General features: G+C 40.0%; 1 protein-coding gene across 1 annotated transcript in view; it reads left to right on the top strand.

The window, feature by feature from the left end:
• Positions 1-20,838, top strand: part of KCNH8 (potassium voltage-gated channel subfamily H member 8) — a 388,604-nt gene that overhangs the window by 349,293 nt on the left and 18,473 nt on the right. Inside the window, exons 12-15 of the mRNA XM_020987205.2 lie at positions 302-340; positions 2,816-3,174; positions 9,108-9,214; positions 11,630-11,706. Of these exons, the coding sequence (XP_020842864.1) occupies positions 302-340; positions 2,816-3,174; positions 9,108-9,214; positions 11,630-11,706 (582 nt within the window). The remainder of the gene's footprint in view (positions 1-301; positions 341-2,815; positions 3,175-9,107; positions 9,215-11,629; positions 11,707-20,838) is intronic.

The raw sequence follows: 20,838 nt of genomic DNA, 5'->3' as shown, positions 1-20,838 counted from the left end.
GTAAACTCCTTGAGTGCAGAAAACATTGCTCTTTTACCTTTATCTCCCCAGTGTCAGGCACATAGTAAGGTAGGTTCTTAATAAATGCGTATTGTATCAAGTTGAAGTCTTAGTTACTGCTCAGTGAACTCTTCTATGTTCCAGCAACCCCGGGTGAGGGGTGGTAGAGACTGTTTACCTCGCACTCAGTTTGCTAAACAGACGGTGCTCTTCACACACACCCAATTAATATTCTCTCCAGTCCCCAGCCTCTTACTCTGATATCATTGACAATATGGTTCTTTGTTTTTTGTTTCTACAGGTCATATCAAGGCTATCAAATAAATCCACACTCTCTCAGGTACGTCTGTATGTATAAAAAATTCATTTCCAAAATTGATGTGCGAGATGATGTTCTAGAAGCAAGACTTGAACACAAGTCTTCTTAACTTACAAGTCAGCTCTCTTTCTACTATGCCATGCCACTTCAGGTTTGTTTGGTGGCTAAAAACACCCAAGTATAAGTGTAAAATTTCACGAAAAGACTTTCATTTTAATACCCTCCAAAATCAGTATTGGGGTTTTAATTCTTTTTTCCAGGTTGTTCAAGGAAATTTCAAATGTGTGAGTACAAAGAAAACAGCATTGAATTCAGAGTCAGAGATCTTGGGTTTAAATTCTGGGTCCGCCTCATAACAGTTGTGTGACCTTGAAGCAATCACTTAATTTCGCTGGTCCTCAGTTACCTCACTTGTAGACTAGATGATCTCTCAGCTCTGTCTCAGCCCCATATCTATTGTCCTGTATGCTTAGGGACTGTAAGAGCCCACTTTGAATAGACTGCTGGGTCTGGAGATAGAAACACTAGGAATTCAAATACGGCTTCAGACACTTACTAATTGCTCAGACCCTGAGTAAGCCACTTAACCTCTGTTTGCTTTAGTTTCCTAGCTGCAAAATGGGATTCTAACTGCATCTACCTTTCGACATTGATATAAGGAGTCTGAGAAATGATCGTCTCTCTTTTGTATTTAATAATTACTGTGTTAGAACCAAGGTTTTTCTCCTTTTCTACATTCTCATCCAGAAACCAACCAGTGTGGGAAATCTTTCTTAAAGATTTACCCAGGCCAAGATCTAGTCAGACAGTAAAAGAAATTCTAAGTTTGGACTAATGACTACGTTCCAGCTCATGTCCAGACAGGTCTGGGGAAGTGTTGATTCTCTCTTTTGTCAGACAGGTGACATGGAAATGGCAAAGTCTCTTTGACCAAGATTTGAGAGATCCAGGTCACATACCCCAAGACCTTCACTGTAATATAGCCCAGCCTCTCATTGTTAGATTCATTTTCTTATTACCTATTGACCAATCAGAGTTGATTGCCCCTCCTTAGCAACACCTACTCTTTGAAGGGCTGTGAACCCACTGGCAGAAGGGGTCTTTGGTCTAAGAGAGACAGCGAAATGACCACCCTTTTATTAATAAACATGGTGGTCTTATTAATAAAATGATTGTTACCCAGAAACTGTGTCTAAAAAAATTTTGTCACAGGACCAAATGAAATAATATTTGTAAAGACCTTGACATAGTGCCTGGAATATAGTAGGTGCCACATAAATGTTTATTCATTCCTACCCTCCCTTCCTCCCCCTCTCCTCTTTTAACCACTCTTCCTCCTTCTCAGACATCTTTATAACTCTGGGAAGCAAGAAAAGTCAGATGGTGTTGTCCTTAATAGAAAGTGAAGAGTAGTGCAAATAAGGTCACGCAATAGTCTTTAAAATAACAACTCCCATTTAAAATTTACAAAGTGGCTCCCTGACAACAACCCTAGCTCCAAGGTGGAATAAGTGTTAAGATTTCAACTTAACATTGGGGGAAACTAAGGCCCAGAGCAGTAAAGTGATTTTCCCTTGGTCATATGTCTAGTCTTGGGCCAAGGCCAAAGGGAGAAGAGGTAGAGATGATTACAGTTGTACCAATTTGGGGTACTGCTGCCCCTCACACTCTTACCACTACTGCCTCAGCGATCCCCTCTGTGCCCAGGTCCTATGTGTTAATTATTCACAACTTCATCTAGGAACAAATGCTTTTGAGGGTCACTGCTCCCATTTCTTCCTCTCCCACACTATGGCGTTCATCACAGCTCAGATCCTGTTTCAGATGTTTCTGGAATAATGATGTATTCTGCTGGGCCTACTCTACTGTACTCTCCCTTAGGCCTCACTTCAGTCTCCCAGATAGGTGTAAGCCTGACAATTTCATTCATTTGCTAATGGATCCCTTTGGCAATCTAGTGAAGCTAGACTGGACTGGAAGCTGATGGACTACTTGTCGAAAGCATGTTTTTAAATGCATAAAATAAATTGCAAAGGAAACCAATTATGTTGAAATTAGTTACCAAAACATTTTTAAACATAATCATAGACCCTTGTTCTAGAATAACATAACAGTCCTTTAAGATTGACGGCCCCTCAAGAGTTTTGCAAAGGTATTACATGAAACTAAGCAATTAGAATGAAGAGGCGAATCTGGTAAAAAAGCATCCACACAAGGAAACTTCGAAGAATTGGGGTAAAACTAAGAGAGGGAAAATATCTCTTGGTGGCAAGAATTCAGAGAGTGAATCTGAAGGTCAGATTGTTATTTGATGTGGACATCCTCCAGGGACTAAGGTCCCAGGTAAATAACAGTAGGCTCACAAATGATATTAATTTTAATGAGAAGTAAACCTCTAGGGGATTTGACTTTGTTCCATGGGGGAATTAGCATGAACAATGTACCTCTGCAGAATGCTTTGTATTCCTGGTAAATCTGTATTATTCACTAATTTAGACGGAGCCCAAAGGAAATGGCAGCATAAACAGGAGACTCCCATCGATAGTGGAAGATGAGGAAGAGGATGAAGAAGGAGAAGAAGAGGAGACTGCCACCCTCTCCCCCATAAACACCAGAGGGACCCCCTCCTCAAGCAACAAGAAATTTGGAAGCAATAAAAGTTATCTGGGCATAAGCTTAAAGCAATTAGCCTCAGGAACCATGCCCTTCCACTCACCTATCAGAGTCTGCGGCTCAAACCCTCCAAGAACCAAACAGGAAACTGACCTCCATTTACACAGCAAAAAAAGGGAGAAAAACCTGAAGCTGCACCTTTCAACCCTTAATACCACAGGACCCCCTGATCTCAGTCCAAGGTAATCGGTTAGCTCATATCTTCCTTTTCATCTCATGACTGACTAACCCTCCACGATTCAAGTAGTTGTCCAGATGATAAATAATTCAGTCTCTAGCTCCTTTCATTACTGTTTTTAACCAATTATAGAATCACAGAATATTTCTAATGGAAAGGATTTCAGGGTATTGTATTTGGAGTCAGAGGACCTGGGTGGAATCTTAGCTTTGCTACTAACTTGGCATGTGACCTTGGGTAAGCTACTTCCTTTGCCTGGACTAGAAACTAGACTAGAGAATCTAGAACTAGGATTAGACTATAGAAGCTAGACTAGAAAATCTCTGAAGTCCATCTTGCTTTAAAGCCCATGAACTCTAAAGATCAACTTTTCCAACCTCCTCATTACAGAACCACAGGTAGACTTAGCCAAGGTCCCATCACACTATCCCCAAAGGGCTCAGTAAATGTAAGAAATGTCAGTGATGGTCTCACTCTTCAGTGGGTGTTCCATGTTGGCAGCTTTTATGAAAAATTTAATGTGAAGGAGCTTTAACTACTGAATGAAGTTTGAAGTTACCAATGATTTCAATGATCTATTCCTATTCATAGATCCAATTTGCCCATATAAATGAGAGGGGTGGGTGTGTGTGTGTGTGTATGTGTGTGTGTGTGTGTGTGTGTGTGTGTGTGTGTGTGTGGTGTATTTCCCTGATTGGGGTCAGTAAAAAATATTTAAGCAGTATAACATGACTCTAGTCTTAATTAAAAACAATCTAATAGAATATATAAACACAAAGATGAGAATGAAATGAAGATGAATATTAGCACTCTGAAAATGGAAGGGTCAGGCCATCATGAAAGCATGCATTAGTCATAGTCAAGGTCACATGATCATGACTCAACAACTCAATATTATTCACCAGAGTGATATGGCAGCCAAGGAAATTAATGCAATCTTAGGCTGAATTAAGAGAGACATGGCCTCTGGGGATGAGATAGCCTACCTGTTCTATGCCTTGGTCACATAGCATCTAGAAAAATATATTTATTGGAGGCAGCTAGTTACGTGGCATGGAAAATAAAATGATGGGTTTGGAATCAGGAAGACCTGAATTTCAGTCCTTCCTTAAACCTTAACTAGCTATGTGACCCCAGATAACTCACTTAACCTCTCTCATGTTAATTTGTTCATCTATAAAATGGGGATAATCCTCACAGGGTTGTTGAGATGATATATGTAAAACATTTTACCAAGATTAAAGCTCTATGGAAATACTAGCTATTATTTGTGTGTTCAGTTCTTGGTGCCACATTTTACGGACATTCATTAGCTAGAATGTGTCTAGAGGAGGGCAAGTAGGGTGAGGAATGGCCTCAAGTTCATGTCGCGTGAGGATTGGACAAAGGATGCAGGAATGTTTAATCTGAAGACTCAGCCAGGAAATGAGAGATGATTGGTGTATTCAATTGTTTGAAGAGTTTTTCCTGTGAAAAGGGCAGTCCACTTGTTTTACTTGACGCTGGAGGGCAGAGCTAGGGGCCATGGGTAGAAGCTCCAAAGAGGTCAGTGGAGGCTTGATGTCAGGAAAAACCTTTCCAACAATGACAGCCATTCCAAGGTGGAATGAGCTGCCCGCAGAGGCTCTGGGAACCCCCCTCAGTGAAAGACATCAAGCAAAATTTGGATGAGCATTGGTAGGGGGTGATCTAGAAAGGATTATTTTTTCAAGCATAGGCTGGACCAAAATCCCTTCTATCTCTGAGTTGTTGATTCTGTGACTTTAAGAGCCCTGACAACTCTAAAATCATTATCCTATAACCCAGTTCACAGGTGCATTTGATTTCTAACCAATCCATATTGGCTCTATAGACAAGGCTATTTTTAATAGGCAATTGACTATTGCAGCCTGCAAAGCTATCAAATAGGTTATTAAACGGGAATAAGATGGTCTCCCCTACAGGGGGTATTGTTTAATGCCTCACACTCAGAAGCCTGGAACAGAATATGTGCTTCAACTCTGCAAATATGCACGACTTTGCCAGGCAAGCCTCAGATTCTGAAGACCTTAATGCTTAACCTAAGGCCTGCTCATGGAAAGGATTGGAATCTGTCAGTCAATTAACAAGCACTCATTAAGCACCTCTTATATGCCACAAACTGCTAGATGCTAAAGATACAAACCAAAACTGTAATGGTCCCCCACTCTCAAGGAGCCAATGTTACGTCAGAGGAAATAACGTTTATTTATATATATATACATACAAACACATGTATGTGCAAGCATGTACATATACACATAGTCTATGTGTGACATGTGTATACAAGTGTTTGTATATATACATTTATTTATCCACATACATATATGTATATGCACATATATGTATGCATGTGTGTGTTTCCTAGAACAGGCAGATCATAGAATTAGAGCTGGAAATAATATTAGAGGCCACTGAATCCAACTTATTCATTTTACAGATAGGAAAACTGAAGCAGTGACTTACTTATTGTCACATAAACATTAAATATCTGAGGTGTGATTTAAATTCCAGTCTTCCTAACTCCAAGTGCAGCACTCTATCCACCACTACCGATTGCCATACAGTGTTTGATTGAGTACACACACACACACACACACACACACACACACACACACACACCATGGTGAATACAAAGTGGTCACCACGGTCTGAGACAAAGGGATGCCCTCTGGCATGGTGTGTTTGAGCTTTCCCTGGTCTGAAATGGCAAAGCATCTCCGTATCACCCCAGCTTGGGAAGCTAGTGTACAAGACTGATAGAGGTCTTTTCAGAGTCTGGAAGAACTGTGAAAAAATGACTTTCCACCTCCTGGCAGAGGCATTAGTTAAGCCACTAGCAAGAAACAAGTGAAAAGAAAGTGTAGGTAGCAGGGGGCAAACACTTGACTGTGATGGAAGTGAGCCGAACTGAGCTTTTCCTAGGAAGGAGGTGAAAGCTACTCAGCCTAAGCCCCAGTAAGTCAATAGCCATTGATTGAGTACTTACGGCACATATGGCTCTGTGATGAGTGCTCCAGTGGGGGTAGAGCATAAGATTTATTGGAGTACTGAGCCTGAGCAGCCAATAGCCTGATGCCAGCCCAGGTTGTTCGATTCTGATAGTTCAACATTGACTCTAAGATGGCTGGAATTCTTTCATCTCACCTGTATTAGCCAAAATCATAAGTTGCAAAATGTGATGGTAAGAATAATTTTTTGAAAAAGCAATGCCCTTTGGGAGGGTACAGTTGACAGGTTAAACCAGTTGCCATTTGGCAAGATAAAGCAAAATCACAGGAAAAGTCAAACAACAAAGCACTAGTGAAATGATATCTTTAGGGATAACAGAAGACACTTGTTGATAATTAGCAAAGACAGGATGCATACATAAGTACTGAGCAGCTCAGCAGTAGGTGAACTCACTGTAGACCAAATGTGTCTGGGAAAGTTTCATGGGCAAAGTGAGACTAAAGCTGGTCTTTAAAGGGTAGGTAACTATAACAATAATAGTCAATGTTTGTCTAGAGCTTTAATGTTTGCTAAGTGGTTGACCTAAGTTATTTCATTTGATTGTCACAGCAACCTTAAGAGGTAGGTGCTGATATTATACTCATCTTACAGATAAGAAAACTCAGGGAAGTTAAGTGACTTGCCCAGGGTCACGTAGCTAACAAGAGTCGGAAGCTCAAGTCTTCCTGACTCTAGGTCAGTGGACTCTATCCAACATACCACCTAGCTTCCTCAAAAAGCAGAAAAGAGTAGGGAGTGACATGATTGCTGAAAGTACCCCCATCCGTGGCTCTTTCTGTCCCTACTACCTTATAGTTATAGGAAGAGAAAAGTCACATAGACCTGGACAACAGCACATTTGTGGATACCCCCTTATAAAAGCATTACACTTGACTTGTACTTATTTTATTTTTGATGTTTTATTAGTGAATTTTGTTTGTATAACACAATTGTTTCCCAAAAAAGACCTCACCACGCCCTTCATGGTACCATTCCCTGTAAAAGGAGAGGGAAGAAAGCAACCCAACAAAACCACCCAATGCCATAACTGTAACTGACATAGTATGCAGCACTCAACACCCATGGGTCCCCACTTCTCTTCCAAGATGAAGTCAGTATGTTCCAACATCAGTCATTTGAAACCATTATTGACCATTGTACTTGACTGAAGTTCTGTTTTTTTCTTTGACATTAGTGGAGCCATGGTTTACATCATTCTCATAGCACTGCTTTCTTTTATTCTTCATCAGTTCATACACATTTTCCCTTATTCCTCTAGTCTTCATTCACTGATGTTGGGTATGAATTTTTTGGTGTGTTTTTTTTTTGGGGGGAGGGGAATTGGACCTGTGATTTCATTGGTAGGTAACTCCCAATGAGACAACTGCTTGTAGCAGATTTGAATGTGCTCTGAACCTTATAGTCTCAGTAAATTGCCTAGAGCAACAAGACATTAAGTGATTCAGCCAGAGTCACACAGCCAGTAGGTAATCAGTGGCTGGACTTGAACTCAGCTCTCAAAGATTCTCCAACCATTATTCTCATTGCTTCTCACAGTGTCATCATATTCCATTACATTCACATATGTTACACATTTAATCACCCTTCCCCAGCCAGTAAGCACCTACCCTGGGACAGGGGGCAAGGTTTTGCCCCAAAAACTATTAAGCTGGATTCATTCTACCTAGCTAGTTATTTTTAATCAAAATAACCAATCATTAACCTCTCCAAAAGGGGTGGGGATCCTTGCTTGGTGGAGCCACTGAGCTAAGGGACCATGGCTGTCTCTTCTTTTCTTGTCTTCATGCGTCCTCTGAGCTCCTAGGGGCTAGGAGCACTTGCCTAAGAGAATCTCTCATTAAAGTTGCTGGTTCCACTGACTGAGGAAGATGAGATTAGTAGGAAGGAATAGAGGTAACTCAGTCTGGAGCAATTACTCAGCCATCAGAAGGCACAGGAGACATTGACTCTAATCCTGCTACACATCCACTTGTGAACCCCATACACTTGACCTTAAGACATTCTGAAAGCCAGGAGGGTGTCATTGAGTGCATTTCTGGGATGCTGCAATTGGTAAGCTAAACATTTTCTTTCTGGGTGAAGCAGATTTGGAGGAAAAGTCCAGCTCTCAGGTGAGTGGAATGTTGAAATCTGAAGTTCTGGGTGGAATTTGTAATGAAATTGTGATTCTAAAATTGAATTCTAAATTTCATCTGTACTGTTTTAAATATCTATCTATCTATCTATCTATCTATCTATCTATCTATAGATATATATATACACACACACACATATATACATATATACATATAATATATATATACATATACATATATATATATATATATGTACATATATTTTTATATAATGGCAGTGTGGTGTAATAGATGGAATACTGGACCTGGATCCAGGAAGACCTGGGTTCAAGATCCATTCTAGTCACTGACTAGATGCATTACCATGGGCAAGCCCCTTAACATCTTTCTGAGCTGAGCACAACTCTCTCAGACTAGAAGTTACAAAGGAGTTATAATAAGCATTGGTGGAATAAATTCTCACGCTGGAAATTCCAAACTGTGAAATCATATATCCTTGATACATTTGTTAACCCTCTCTCAGCTTCAGTCTCCTCCTCTGGAAAATGAGAGAGTTGAACAATATAATGTCCAAGGTCTCTTCCTGTTCTGAATCTATGATCTTTAATTCCCATATGTCTGAAGCCAGACTTGAGCCCAACTCTTCTTACCTCCAAGTCCTTCCATCCATCATCTAAACTAGATTGCTCTCTATTCTTTCAAATGGTAGAAAAACATACCGATTTACCACTAGAAATATTCGCAATTGTGCCTTTCATAAATGAATGCTTTGATAGAAATCCCAGCTTGTTTATACACCTGTTCAAATGTGCTCCCTTTTATTTTTAAATAGGATTGTGGATGGAACGGAAGATGGAATTACTAATGAGGAAAACCAGACTTTTGACTTTGGTTCTGAACAAATGAGGCAGGATCCCCGAGTAACTCCTCCTATAGCAGGTCAGCCTTCTACCCAGTCCTCTCTCCAGAAGTGACCCTTCTTTGTATCCAAAGGTTGGAGGACTGTCTTCACATCTTTCCGTTCTTAGGTGATTCTCAGTGTGATTAAAACCTGGCCAAGATTGCGAACCATTCAGGCTTTTAGCGTCACTTTTGCCTTTCCCATACTCCCATAGCCATTGTTACTGTTCTAATCTGCGATTTAGCAGAAGATGCCTATGTTTTTCAGAAGGCACAAATGCCTACCATTTATCAACTGGTAACCCTGTTTTCCTGTTTTGAAGACAAATCTAATCTGTGAAAACAATGTTACACAGAGGAAATAGCAGCTGCCCATGCAGTGGAGGAGCATAGGTTTCTTCTGCAGTTTATCTGGTGACAGCTCATTTAATTGGAGTGTATCAGTAGCTAAACTATATCAAGGAGGACTTGAGAGAGTTTGGCCGTGCCCACCTTTGTGCTTTTGCCTGTAGAAAGATGTCTGTCACAGATAGCTAGCAGGTGATGGCTTTAATCAGGGTTAAAAAAAAAAAAGAATAGATTTTCTGCATCTGGTGAAGGAAAAAGAATGATTACTTGCTGAAGCAGCATCGATAAGTCTGAGCAGGTTTGCTCCTGATCCTCCATTCCTATTCTCTTCTTCAAAATGTGAAAGCCTCCCTAGCCACCCCAACCCCATTCTGCCCCTTTGGTAAAATGCAATAGTCATGACTGAAATTGCTTTATGAAAAAACACCAAGCTAAGACAAAGTCTTTCTTATGATCTCCAATGTGGACAGGTCTATGTGATAAGATAGCAAGAAAGCATTCTACACAAACATTTACCTTGATAGAAAGATGACTGAGTGGTCCTTGCAACACGTAAGGAGAACAGTAAGTTAACTGAGTTTGCCTATTTAGCATCAAATATAGCAACGATCTTTGAAGCCAAATTCTCTCTATTTGATCTGGTTTTATGGGAGATGAACTAGAGTTCAATCGAACTGAATTCAGTAAGCTTTTTAGCAAGTATCAACTATGCTGGGCATTGCCCCAGGCACTGGGGATAGGTACAAAGACAGGAGCACTTCCAGGCTGTGTCTCCACAAGGGGTTGTTTCTGGGATGATGGTTGAGAGCAGTGGACTGGAAGCAAGGCTCTTGGCTTTAGGTCCTGAGCGGTCTCCATTAGGGTTTGAGGGGAGATGGTGGACAAGTTGGTGGTGATACTATGGCTTGCCTGGCACGTGCTCCTCCTCTCACACTCAAGGGGCCTTGCTACTTCAGCTAGGCTAGCGTACCTGCCTTGTTTGGCATCTGGTGGATAGTTCATGGAGACGACTGGCCCCTCTTCCACATGATTTGCTTGCCTCAATGATGGCTGTGATGGAATGAGATAGAAGCAGGGCTGGTGGTCTGGAAGGACTGCTGTTCCCAAGACTTGTGTTCAGAGTCCTGAGCCCTCAGGATTGAAAAAGAAATACTTCCTTGTAAAGTATTGTTAGAAAAGGAGAAGAGGATGCCTGAGATGTTTCTTCTCAGAGGTACACTGTGATCTTTCCCCTAAGAATGATCCAGGGGAAGAGCAATGAGGAGAAAATAGGGGAAAATGTACTCATTCGCAACCAGTAAGACTGCTGTCCTTGTGGCTATTAGCCGTGATGCCATCTCTTTACCGGAGTTAATATCATAATGGAGAGGCAATGTGAAGCAGTGACAGAGAGCCAATGTCAAAGTCAGCAAGACCTGGGTTCAAATCCTGCCCCTGTCACATTCTATGTGACCTTGAGCAAGTCACTTCCCATGGGCCCCAGGCAACTTTCTAAGACTATAAGTTGTGAAACAGTTGATAATTCCTTTTAGTAGAAGAGTCTTCTCCATAGGCATTCCCTCCACAATGAAATCATGGCTCTGACCCCCCCAAAAAAAAAAGTTATTTCAGTGAATATATATATATCAAATTTCAGTTGGTCAGCAAGTCAAATTACTTTGTTTCTCACATATAACAACTATCAGCAATGTGTTAGGCACCACACAGAGTAGATTCATGGTATATAGAAAAAACACTAGCCCTGGAATCAGCACCTGGGTTCAAAACCTGTCTCTGACACTTAAAACCTGTGCAACCTTGGACAAATCACATCATCTTCCTGAGCTGTTTCTTCATCTGTAAAATGAGGAGACTGGATTGGATGACTGCTGGGGTGTTTTTTGGTTCTAGGGTTATAGCCAATGATTATGACATGAAGCGTTGCCATAGTGTCTAACGATCCAAGTTAGATGAACCCTTCCCTCTCCTCAACACACACACACACACCCTGACATCAGCTCAGAATGGAAGGAATACCTCATGTTTTCTGCCCCATATTAAATCATCTAAATCTGGGAATGTGACCCCGTTTCTAATGGATTCATTTGCTGTGTGTGTCACCTGCAGACCCTGAGCTTGGAGCAGCAGTTCTATTTATCAAGGCAGAGGAAACCAGACAACAGATAAGTAAGCTGAATAGTGAGGTAAGGAGACTTATTTTGCCTGGGAACAGTGGGAGTTAGGGGTCATACCCAGGGTGTTTTGACTTATTTAACTGTTGCTGTGTGTGTTAATATGCGACTTCTAACTCATCTGAATTTTAAGAAATCTAAGGCAAAAGTCGAGTAGCTAGGTGACGTAGTAGAGAGTGCCAGGCCTGATGTCAGGAAGACCTGAGTTCAAATCCAGTCTCAGACACTTGCTAGCTATGTGACCCTGGGCAAATCACTTAACTCTTTCTGCCTCGGTTTCCTCTTCTGTAAAATAAACTGGAAAAGAAAATGGCCAACCACTCTAGTATTTTTGGCAAGAAAACCCAAAACAGAGTCACAATGAGTCAGATACAAGTGAAGTAACTGAACAACAATAAAACAGGCAAAGGTCATCCTTTGTGAGGTGATACAGCATAGTGACAGAAGCACTAGACTGACCATTATGACACCCCCATGATCACAGACTTGCTGCTTCCTCTGTGGGACTGTTTTCTCATCTATAAAAAAAGGGGCTTTTTAAGATAATCTCTATGATCCCCTGCATTCTAAATTCTTTTAATCCTTGATAATCCCCTTGTTTCAAATAGATAGCACTAATTAGCAATAAAAATGATAAAGAGTTAAAGGGAAAAATAACTAGTGAGTGAAACTCAGGAAATATGGAAGAAAGCTAAAATTCCAACTCCAGACAACTTCTGATTGTCTGTGTTGACATGAGAAAAGGTGATACAGATTGCGTAAATAAAAAGTGCAGCTCAAAAAGCACCTACTATGTGAAACCTAGAGTAATTCCTCCTATGTGTTGGCCACCATCTTCCCAAAGTCACCATGTGTTTACTTGGTATAAAGTTTGCCTCTATGGAATTATCTTTGTTGTTCCTTACCCTATCCCCTCCCCTAAAAAAAAAAAACCATAAACTCCCTGAGGACGGGAAAGGGGATATTTCACTTTCTACCTTTGCACACCCAGCACTTAACTCAGTTCCTGGTATATGGTGGACACTTAATAAATCCATGTTGATTAGTGGATTGATAGATCTCCAAAATATGATTTTAGTCATTAGTTTCAACTACCTAACAACAACTCTTATTCAAACCTCTAAGAAGTGGTAATGTTAATTGATTTCAGTTTTGCCCTTCCCCCCTCCTCTCAATACCTAATGCTATATTTCATAGATTCACAGATCACAGATATAAAGATAGAAGTAACCTCTGAGCTCATTGAGTCTGGCCTCCTCAGTTCACATGGTTATTAATATTTAATACTTCAATGAGTCAATGGTTTCAGTAGTCTGAACAGTCTGTCCATCAGTGTAGATCAAAGCCCTTCCCTCTAAGTTTTCTGGTCTTGAATGACCCTTCTATATCCTTCTTTAAATCTTCTAAAGAGGCTGTATTCAATGCTCTGGATACTTCTTTTCATACTTTGTGATTGCAAGGGCAACCCTCCACCTATCTATTGCTCATCCCTTCCTCAGAATCCTTGGCTGACCCACCTCCTTTTCTAGTTACATGAGTCCTTGTCTGTCTTATATAACTCAACTCACATGCCCACCATTCCTGGTATTTTCCTTAAGCTTGCCTTTACCCAACTATGTGGTTTTCCATGGCCGTCTAAGTATCCTCTAATTTTGACACTTCTGAGTTCATAATGTTCCATGATCCTTTGCTATATAGTATCAGTGGGATCATGGTAGTTTATGAAAATGAACTTCTGTAACAATAAGTATCTTAGGATCATTAAAATTGATTCAAATTTGATATCTACAGTCAGTCTAGCATAATATCCTCCTTCTAGTCAATTCTGAATTCTGTTCATTTGATAATGCTGTAGTTTATTTGTGGGATGGGGTAGAAGGGAGTGATATAAATATATATAGAGAGAAATATATGTACACACACATACACACATATATATTCACAAATGTGTGTATGTGTGTGTATGTCTAGAGAGACAGAGAGAAAAAAAAATATAGAAAGAGACAGTGAGACAAAGAGATGCCAGAGAGAGAAAGAGTTGATGCATATATCCTACTGCTGATTGAGTTGCCTACATATGAAACACTAAGTGGATGAAAATACCTATTGTCCTACTTATGCATGATATGCAGTTGGATGGACAATCCACAGAGCTAGTGTATCAGATCTTGGATAGACACTGAAAATGGAAAATCAACTGGGCTCGGGATTGAATAAGTAGAGTAAAACAGTAAGCTGACTTGCCTTTGGGTAAATGAATGATTCTTTTAATGAATCCAAGCTTCTCCTTGAAACAAAAGTTCAACTTTTTAAAATCAATGTTCCATTCCTGTTGTTGCATGGCTGTGACTCATGGAACATTGCTATTAAAGGTCATCTAAAGGGCATTAGAGAAGCTAATTGATGGTAGGCACGAGCAAGTTGTCACACATCAAAAATAATAATAAATTGTTAGCATTTCTAAAGAATCTTAATATTTGCAAATAATTTTACATATATTACCTCATTTAATCTTCTTGATAACCCAGAGATTTAGGTGTTATTATTATCCTCATTTTGTAGATGAGGAAACTGAGGTTGAGAATGATTAAGTTATTTACCTATAGTCACATAGCTGGTAAATATCTGAGGCAAATGAGAAATTCTACTACAGTACTGATATTCAGAGAGTCATTGTATGATCGGAAGGAAAAAAATAAAAATGGATCAGTCGGAGAGTGAAAGCAAAGGATGCTTGTGTATCCATCCATTGAAACCCATTCTTGAAATGGAAAGCATTCTAAAGCAGGGGTTCTTAACCTGGGATTTTGAAGGGTTTTTTTATTTATATTTTGGCAACTCTATTTCAGTATTATCAGTTTTGTTTCTGATCTTACACATTGTATTTTATCCATTCGGAAAAAGAATCCATAGGCTTCACCAAAGAGGGCTATGATATAAAAAAGTGTAAGGAAGGACCCATGGGCTGGGGGAAAGCCTACCAGGATGCTAAGTGCATTCCCAATGGGGGATTTATGGGGTAACGAGAATGATACTCCTGGAGGATAGGCAGGCAGGGATGGGTGATAATCTGGATTGTTGGGCTCAGTATCCATATCAATAAGATTGCAGATATACCAAATAATCAAACTATGATATATACATAAAGAACATGCCTACATCCTATGTGTGTGTGTGTGTGTGTGTGTGTGTGTGTATGTGGTTATATATGTGTTTATATACATGGGCAGCTGAGGGGCACAGTAAATAAAGCAACAGGCCTAGAGTTAAGAAGACCTGAGTTCAAATCCAGCCTCAGACACTAGCTAGCTGTGTGACCCTAAGCAAGTCACTTAACCCTGCTTGCCTCAGTTTTCTCATCTGTAAAATGAGCTAGAGAAGTAAATGGCAAATCATTCCTGTATCTTTGCCAACAAAAATCCCAAAGGAGTCAACGAAGAGTCAGCCATGACTGAAATGAATGAACCAACAACAGCAATGACTATATATGTGTGTATGTCTGTGTATGTCTATGTATGTCTACATGTATGTATGTATATATGTTGTGTTCATCTCAGTGCTTTACTATATATGTGTGTATATATGTACATATACACACATAAATACATATATGGGAAAACATTGAGATGAATATAGTTATCCATATACACACAACTCCTTTAGCACCTATCTAATAATAATAATAAACTCTTCTTCTGTAGCACTTTAAAGTTTGTCAAGCACTTTACAAATATTATCTCATTTGATCCTCATAACAACCCTGCGGGACAGGCACTCTTGTTGTCATCTTCAATTTAAAGATGAGGAAACTGAGGCAGACAGAGGTTAAGTGACTCACCCAGGGTTACACAGCAAATATGTTTCTGAGGTAGGATTCCTACCCAGGTCTTTCTAAATCCAGATCCAGTGACTTCTCCATTGCACCACCTAGTAGTAGTTGTAATCCACTAATAAGCAATTAAAATGTCCAAAAACCAGTCTGCAAGGAGCAAAAGGTGGTCATTTGAATCTCTGAGACTTGACTCTATACTGTATCCCCAGAGTAAAATTATATAAATGGGCTTTAGTGTGGATTAATGATCATTATAATCCATTGACTTTAGCTAAAGAATCCTAAAATAATTAACTTACCTTCCTGTAATAGTTTCCATCTTTACAAAACCCTTTACTATGGCTCTATAAGGTATGTGAGGATCAAAGACATGAAACTATGCAGATGATTAATTAGTGACAGTTCATTCTCTTGACCACTTCTGTCCACTATATTTTCCATTATGTTTTATAGCCTTCTCTGCTTTGATTCTTCAGGGCTGCTTCCCCAATTAAGAACAATTGAGGGGGCAGCTAGGTGGCACACTGGCTAGAGCACTGGCCTTGAAGTCGGGAGGACCTGAATTCAAATCCGGCCTCAGACCAAACACTTGACATTTACTAGCTGTGTGACCCTGGGCAAGTCACTGAACCCCAATTGCCTAAAAATTAAAAAAAAAAAAATTAAAAAAAAAGAACAATTGAGGTGGCGCCTAGGTGGCACAATGGATAGAGCAGAGTGAGGAGGACCTGAGTTCAAATCCGGCCTCAGATATGTAACACGCATTAGCTGTATGACCCTGGGTAAGTCACTTAACCCTGATTGCCTCATCAAAAAGAAAAAGAAAAGAACACTCAAATCCTTTTCTCTCACCTAGAATTGCCAGACTAAAGTGACCTCCAACCAAAAAAACAAAATTGGAAAAAAAATTAGTGTTCATGATTCTTTGGGAATGAAATGTGCTTGATCATTCCTTTGCCTTCTAGGAAAAGGAAATATTTTCTTTTCAAAGTTAGGGGATATAAATTAATGTATTGTGAGGGTTTTTTTAACTAAAAACGTGTCCAATGACAGACCGTTAAAGCTGAAATCCACATGAAAAAAAACCACAAATATTTCCCCTACAGTCCTTCTCTACTTGATCATCATTACTTTCCCAGTGAAATTGCATGAATTCCTTAACTTTGCCGTGCACAGTGGGTGATAAAACAGTGAGGGAGCCAGTTTTCCCTCTCTCCCTCAGAATCACTTTGTCAACCTGGCAAAAATGCAGTTTCTTCAGTGTTCCATCCTTTATACCTAATTCAGTTTGCAATTAGCCCTTGCCCATTGAGTAATGTGTTAAGACAAACAGAAGACCTACAGAAAGCAGAAAAACACATCGTGGCATGGAAAATGTACTTCGTTCTACCCTGACGTTTCATTTCTTGCAGAGTCTTCCCAAAGCATATGGTATTGTCATGCCCAAGGCCATCCATTTTTGAAAATATCAGTCTTACACACCAATTTCTGTTATTTCAATTCAGTGATTAAACAAAGCATTTCTTAAGTCCCTGCTATTTACAATCAATGAATTAAGCAAGTAATCCTGAAAGTGCTGGGAATATAAAAACCACAAAAGAAAAGAAAAAGAAAGAAACAGATACTGTCCTCAAGGAGTTTACAGTCTCCTCGTCTATTTCTAAATTCCCATATTTTGACTGGTCTGATTTTCCCTCTTTTGAAAAATTAGGAAAAGAGAGGAAAGGGTCACTTTAATATCTAATCCAATCCAACAATTCCATATTAATTATACTATGTGGAAGGTATTAAGCTAGTTGGTAGGAATACAGAGACATAATAAAAAGGATCCCTTGCGCTCTACCAAGTGAAAGGTCCCACATATATCCCTTTGTATCAGTAATAATTTCGTATTGTAAGCACTCCATGAGCTTACATCCTACTAAGGGTTTACAACGGGTCAACAGAGAAGCATATATGTGATATTTTGAGAAGGGAAAGACTTATAACAACCAATGATAATAGGATAGGCTTCCCACAGGAGGTAATAACAACATGATACTCGAACCAAGCCAAGGAGTCTAAGAGGTAGAGGTGAGGACACCATGCATTTCAGGTAGGGGGTACAATGTTGCAAGGTTCACAGGCAAGACAATGAATTTGATGAAGAACAAGTAAAACAATTTGGTTAGGATGTACAGGGTGAGAAGGGGAGTAAGGTGAAATAAACCTGGAAAGGTGGGAAAAACAACAATAATAACTAGCATTTATATAGTATTTTAAATATGTTAGATCATTTTACCCTCACAACAACCCTTCAAGATAGGTGCTATTATTATACCCACTTCACAGATAAGGAAACTGAGGCTGAGAAAAGATAAGTGACTTGCCCAGGGTAATACAGCTAGGAAGTGTCTGAAATTGGATTTAAACTCAGGTCTTCCGGACTCCAAGGCTAGCACTCTATCCACTATACAGCTTGGCTACTTAGGTAGGTAGGAAGCAGTTTATGATGAGCTTGAAATACTAAGTCAGTCAGTCAATAAACATTTATTAAGAGCTTATTACGTGCCAGGCAATATGCTAAGCACCAGGGATACAAAAAGAGGCCAAAAATAGACCCTGACATCAATGAATTCACAACGTTGGAGGAAACCAGCAAGCAAATATGTACAAACAGGCAATATAAAGGAGAACTAGGAAATAAGAGAGGGAAGGAACTAATTTAGAGCGGTAAATGCTTTCTCTACAAGGTGGGATTTTAGCTGAGATTGGAAGGAAGTCAGAGAAGCTAAGGAGCAGCAATAAGGAAGGAAAGAATTCCAAGCATGGGAGACATCCAGAGAATTTCTGGAGCCTCTTGAGAGATGGAGTGTCTTGTTGGAGAGAGATTCATCTTCATGAGTTCAAATCTGACCTCAGACACTGACTAGCTGTGTGACCCTAGGCAAGTCACTTTGCCCTGTTTTCCTCAGTTCCTTATCTGTAAAATGAGCTGGAGAAGGAAATAGCAAACCACTCTAGCCTCTTTGTCAAGAAAAGCCCAAATGGGGTCACAGAGAGTCCTGTTGTAGGAACAGGGAGGAGTCCAGCGTCACTGGATTGAAGAATACTTTGCAAAGAGTGAGATATAAGAAGACTAGAAAGGGGTTGAGGGAAGGGAAAGGTTTTAAAGTCCTTTGAATGTTAAACAGAGGATTTTGTATTTAATCCTAGAGGTGATATGTAGGGAGGTGACATGCTTGCACCTGCACATTAGAAAAATAACTGATGGCTGAAGAGAAGAGGGATTGAAGTGGGGAGAGACTTGAAACTGACATACCAGCCGGCTGCTGCCATAATCCAGGCATGAGATGATTAAGGCCTTTACCAGGGTGGTGGCAATGTCAGAGGAGAGAAGGGAGTATATTTGAGAGATGCTGAAAGGTGAAATCGGCAAGCAATGGCAACAGATCAGATGGGGGGTGAGGGATAGTGAGGAGCTCAGGATGACATGTAGGTTGTAAGCCTGAGAGATTAGAAGGATGGTGTTGCCCTAAATAGTAATAGACAAGTTAGGAGGGGGGAGAGAGTTTAAGGGGAAAAGTAAGGACTTCAGTTTTAAGCATGTTGAGTTTAAGAATTCTATTGGACATCTGGTTTGAGACATCTGAAAGGCAGTTGGAGATTCAAGATTGAAGGTCAACAGAGAGATGAAGGTAGGATAGGTAGATTTGACAATCATCAGCATAGAGATAGTAATTTAAGTCCATGGGAGCTGATGAAATCACAACGTGAAGTAGTATAGAGGGAGAAGAGGGCCTGAGACAGAACACTGTGGGACATTTATGGTTAGCAGGCATACTCTGGATGAGAATCCGGCAATGGAATCGGAGAGGCAGTGGTCAGATAGGGAGAAGGAGTACCATGAAAAAATGGTGTTCTGTAAAACCTAGAAAGTATAAGGAAAAAGAGGTGATCAGTAGTGTCAAAGCCTGAAGAGAAGTCAAGAAGAAGGAGGATTAAGAAAAGGCCATTGGATTTGGCAAATAAGAAGCCATTGGTAACTTTGGAGAGATCAATTTCAGTGGAATGATGAGGTTGGAAGCCAGATTGTAAAGGATTAAGAAATGAGTGAGAGAAAAGAAACTGGAGGCATCTATTGTAGATGACCTTTTCAAGGAGTTTACCCACAAAGGGCAGAAGAGCTATAGGATGATAACAGGGTTAGAAATTTCAAATGAGGGTGTTTTGAGGAGAGGGGAGACATGGGCATGTTTATAGGCAGCATAAGGGGAGAGTTTGAGAATAGTGGTGATGACAAAGGGGGCAATATATTCGAGGAGACTCCAAACTGAGAATTTTGTGGTTTATCCTATAAACAATAGGGAACCACTAAAGGTACCTGACAACATGGTGATCTTCCTCTGAGCTATTTAGAAATCCTCAGGTATGCATAGCCTTCAAGGTTCGGAAAATACAAGATATCTGTACATTGAAAAGTTTTCTGAGAAACATGGAAACTCTAATAGGAAAACTCATACGCTGAAAATTCTTGAGCTATGCAAAAAAAAAGAGGCAATTCTCTGTTGATATGTAGATTTCATAATCAACTGGCTAAATATGGGAAAAGCAAGAGAAGAGAAATAAATACTCATAATAACCCACAGTCACAGTTAAGTGCCTCTAGAAAGATGCATAGCAGCTGCTACCATTAACAACACTTGTAATGTCATTTCCATTACTTACAAAGGAGTAAGTAATGTTGCAACTCCAGGGTGGTCCCTTTGAAGGGAAAGTCATGGAAACTCATAATGGAACATACTTCTGGGCACACAATAGCTCAGTTCCAGGATGGTTATACCTAAGAGGATGGAACTCATTGTTTCCAGGGTAGTTCTGTATAAAACAGTTCAACCAGAAAAAAACACTAGGGTCAGTTGGGCGTGATTTGGCTTTCCCTGTCTAAGTCTTGCCTTTATCAGAGACAGACAATGTGCAGCTGGATGAGAACAAAAATTATATACCTCATGAAGATACAGCTTTCAAATCCACCATAAGATCAAAAGTAGCTAGGTAGCGCAGTGGGTAGAGCCCTGGACCAAGAATCAGAAATCCTTAAATTCAAATCCAGCCTCAGCCACTTACTAGATGTATGACCCTGGACAAATCACTTAAACTCAGTCTGCTTTAGTTTCCTCAACTGCAACTTGGGGATCATAACACCCACCTCCCAGAATTGTTAAAAGGCTCAAATGAGATACATTTTGTAAAGTGCTTTACAAATCTTACAATGTCATATTGATGGTACCTGTTATCAGCGGTAGTAGTAGTAGTAGTAATGGTAGTAGTAG

This window comes from Phascolarctos cinereus, unplaced genomic scaffold, assembly GCF_003287225.1.
Source record: "Phascolarctos cinereus isolate Bilbo 61053 unplaced genomic scaffold, phaCin_HiC Scaffold_1;HRSCAF=81, whole genome shotgun sequence".
In the NCBI taxonomy this organism is placed as follows: Eukaryota; Metazoa; Chordata; class Mammalia; order Diprotodontia; family Phascolarctidae; genus Phascolarctos; species Phascolarctos cinereus.
Note: the sequence above shows the minus strand (reverse complement) of the source record. Positions and strands in the feature narration are given on the sequence as shown.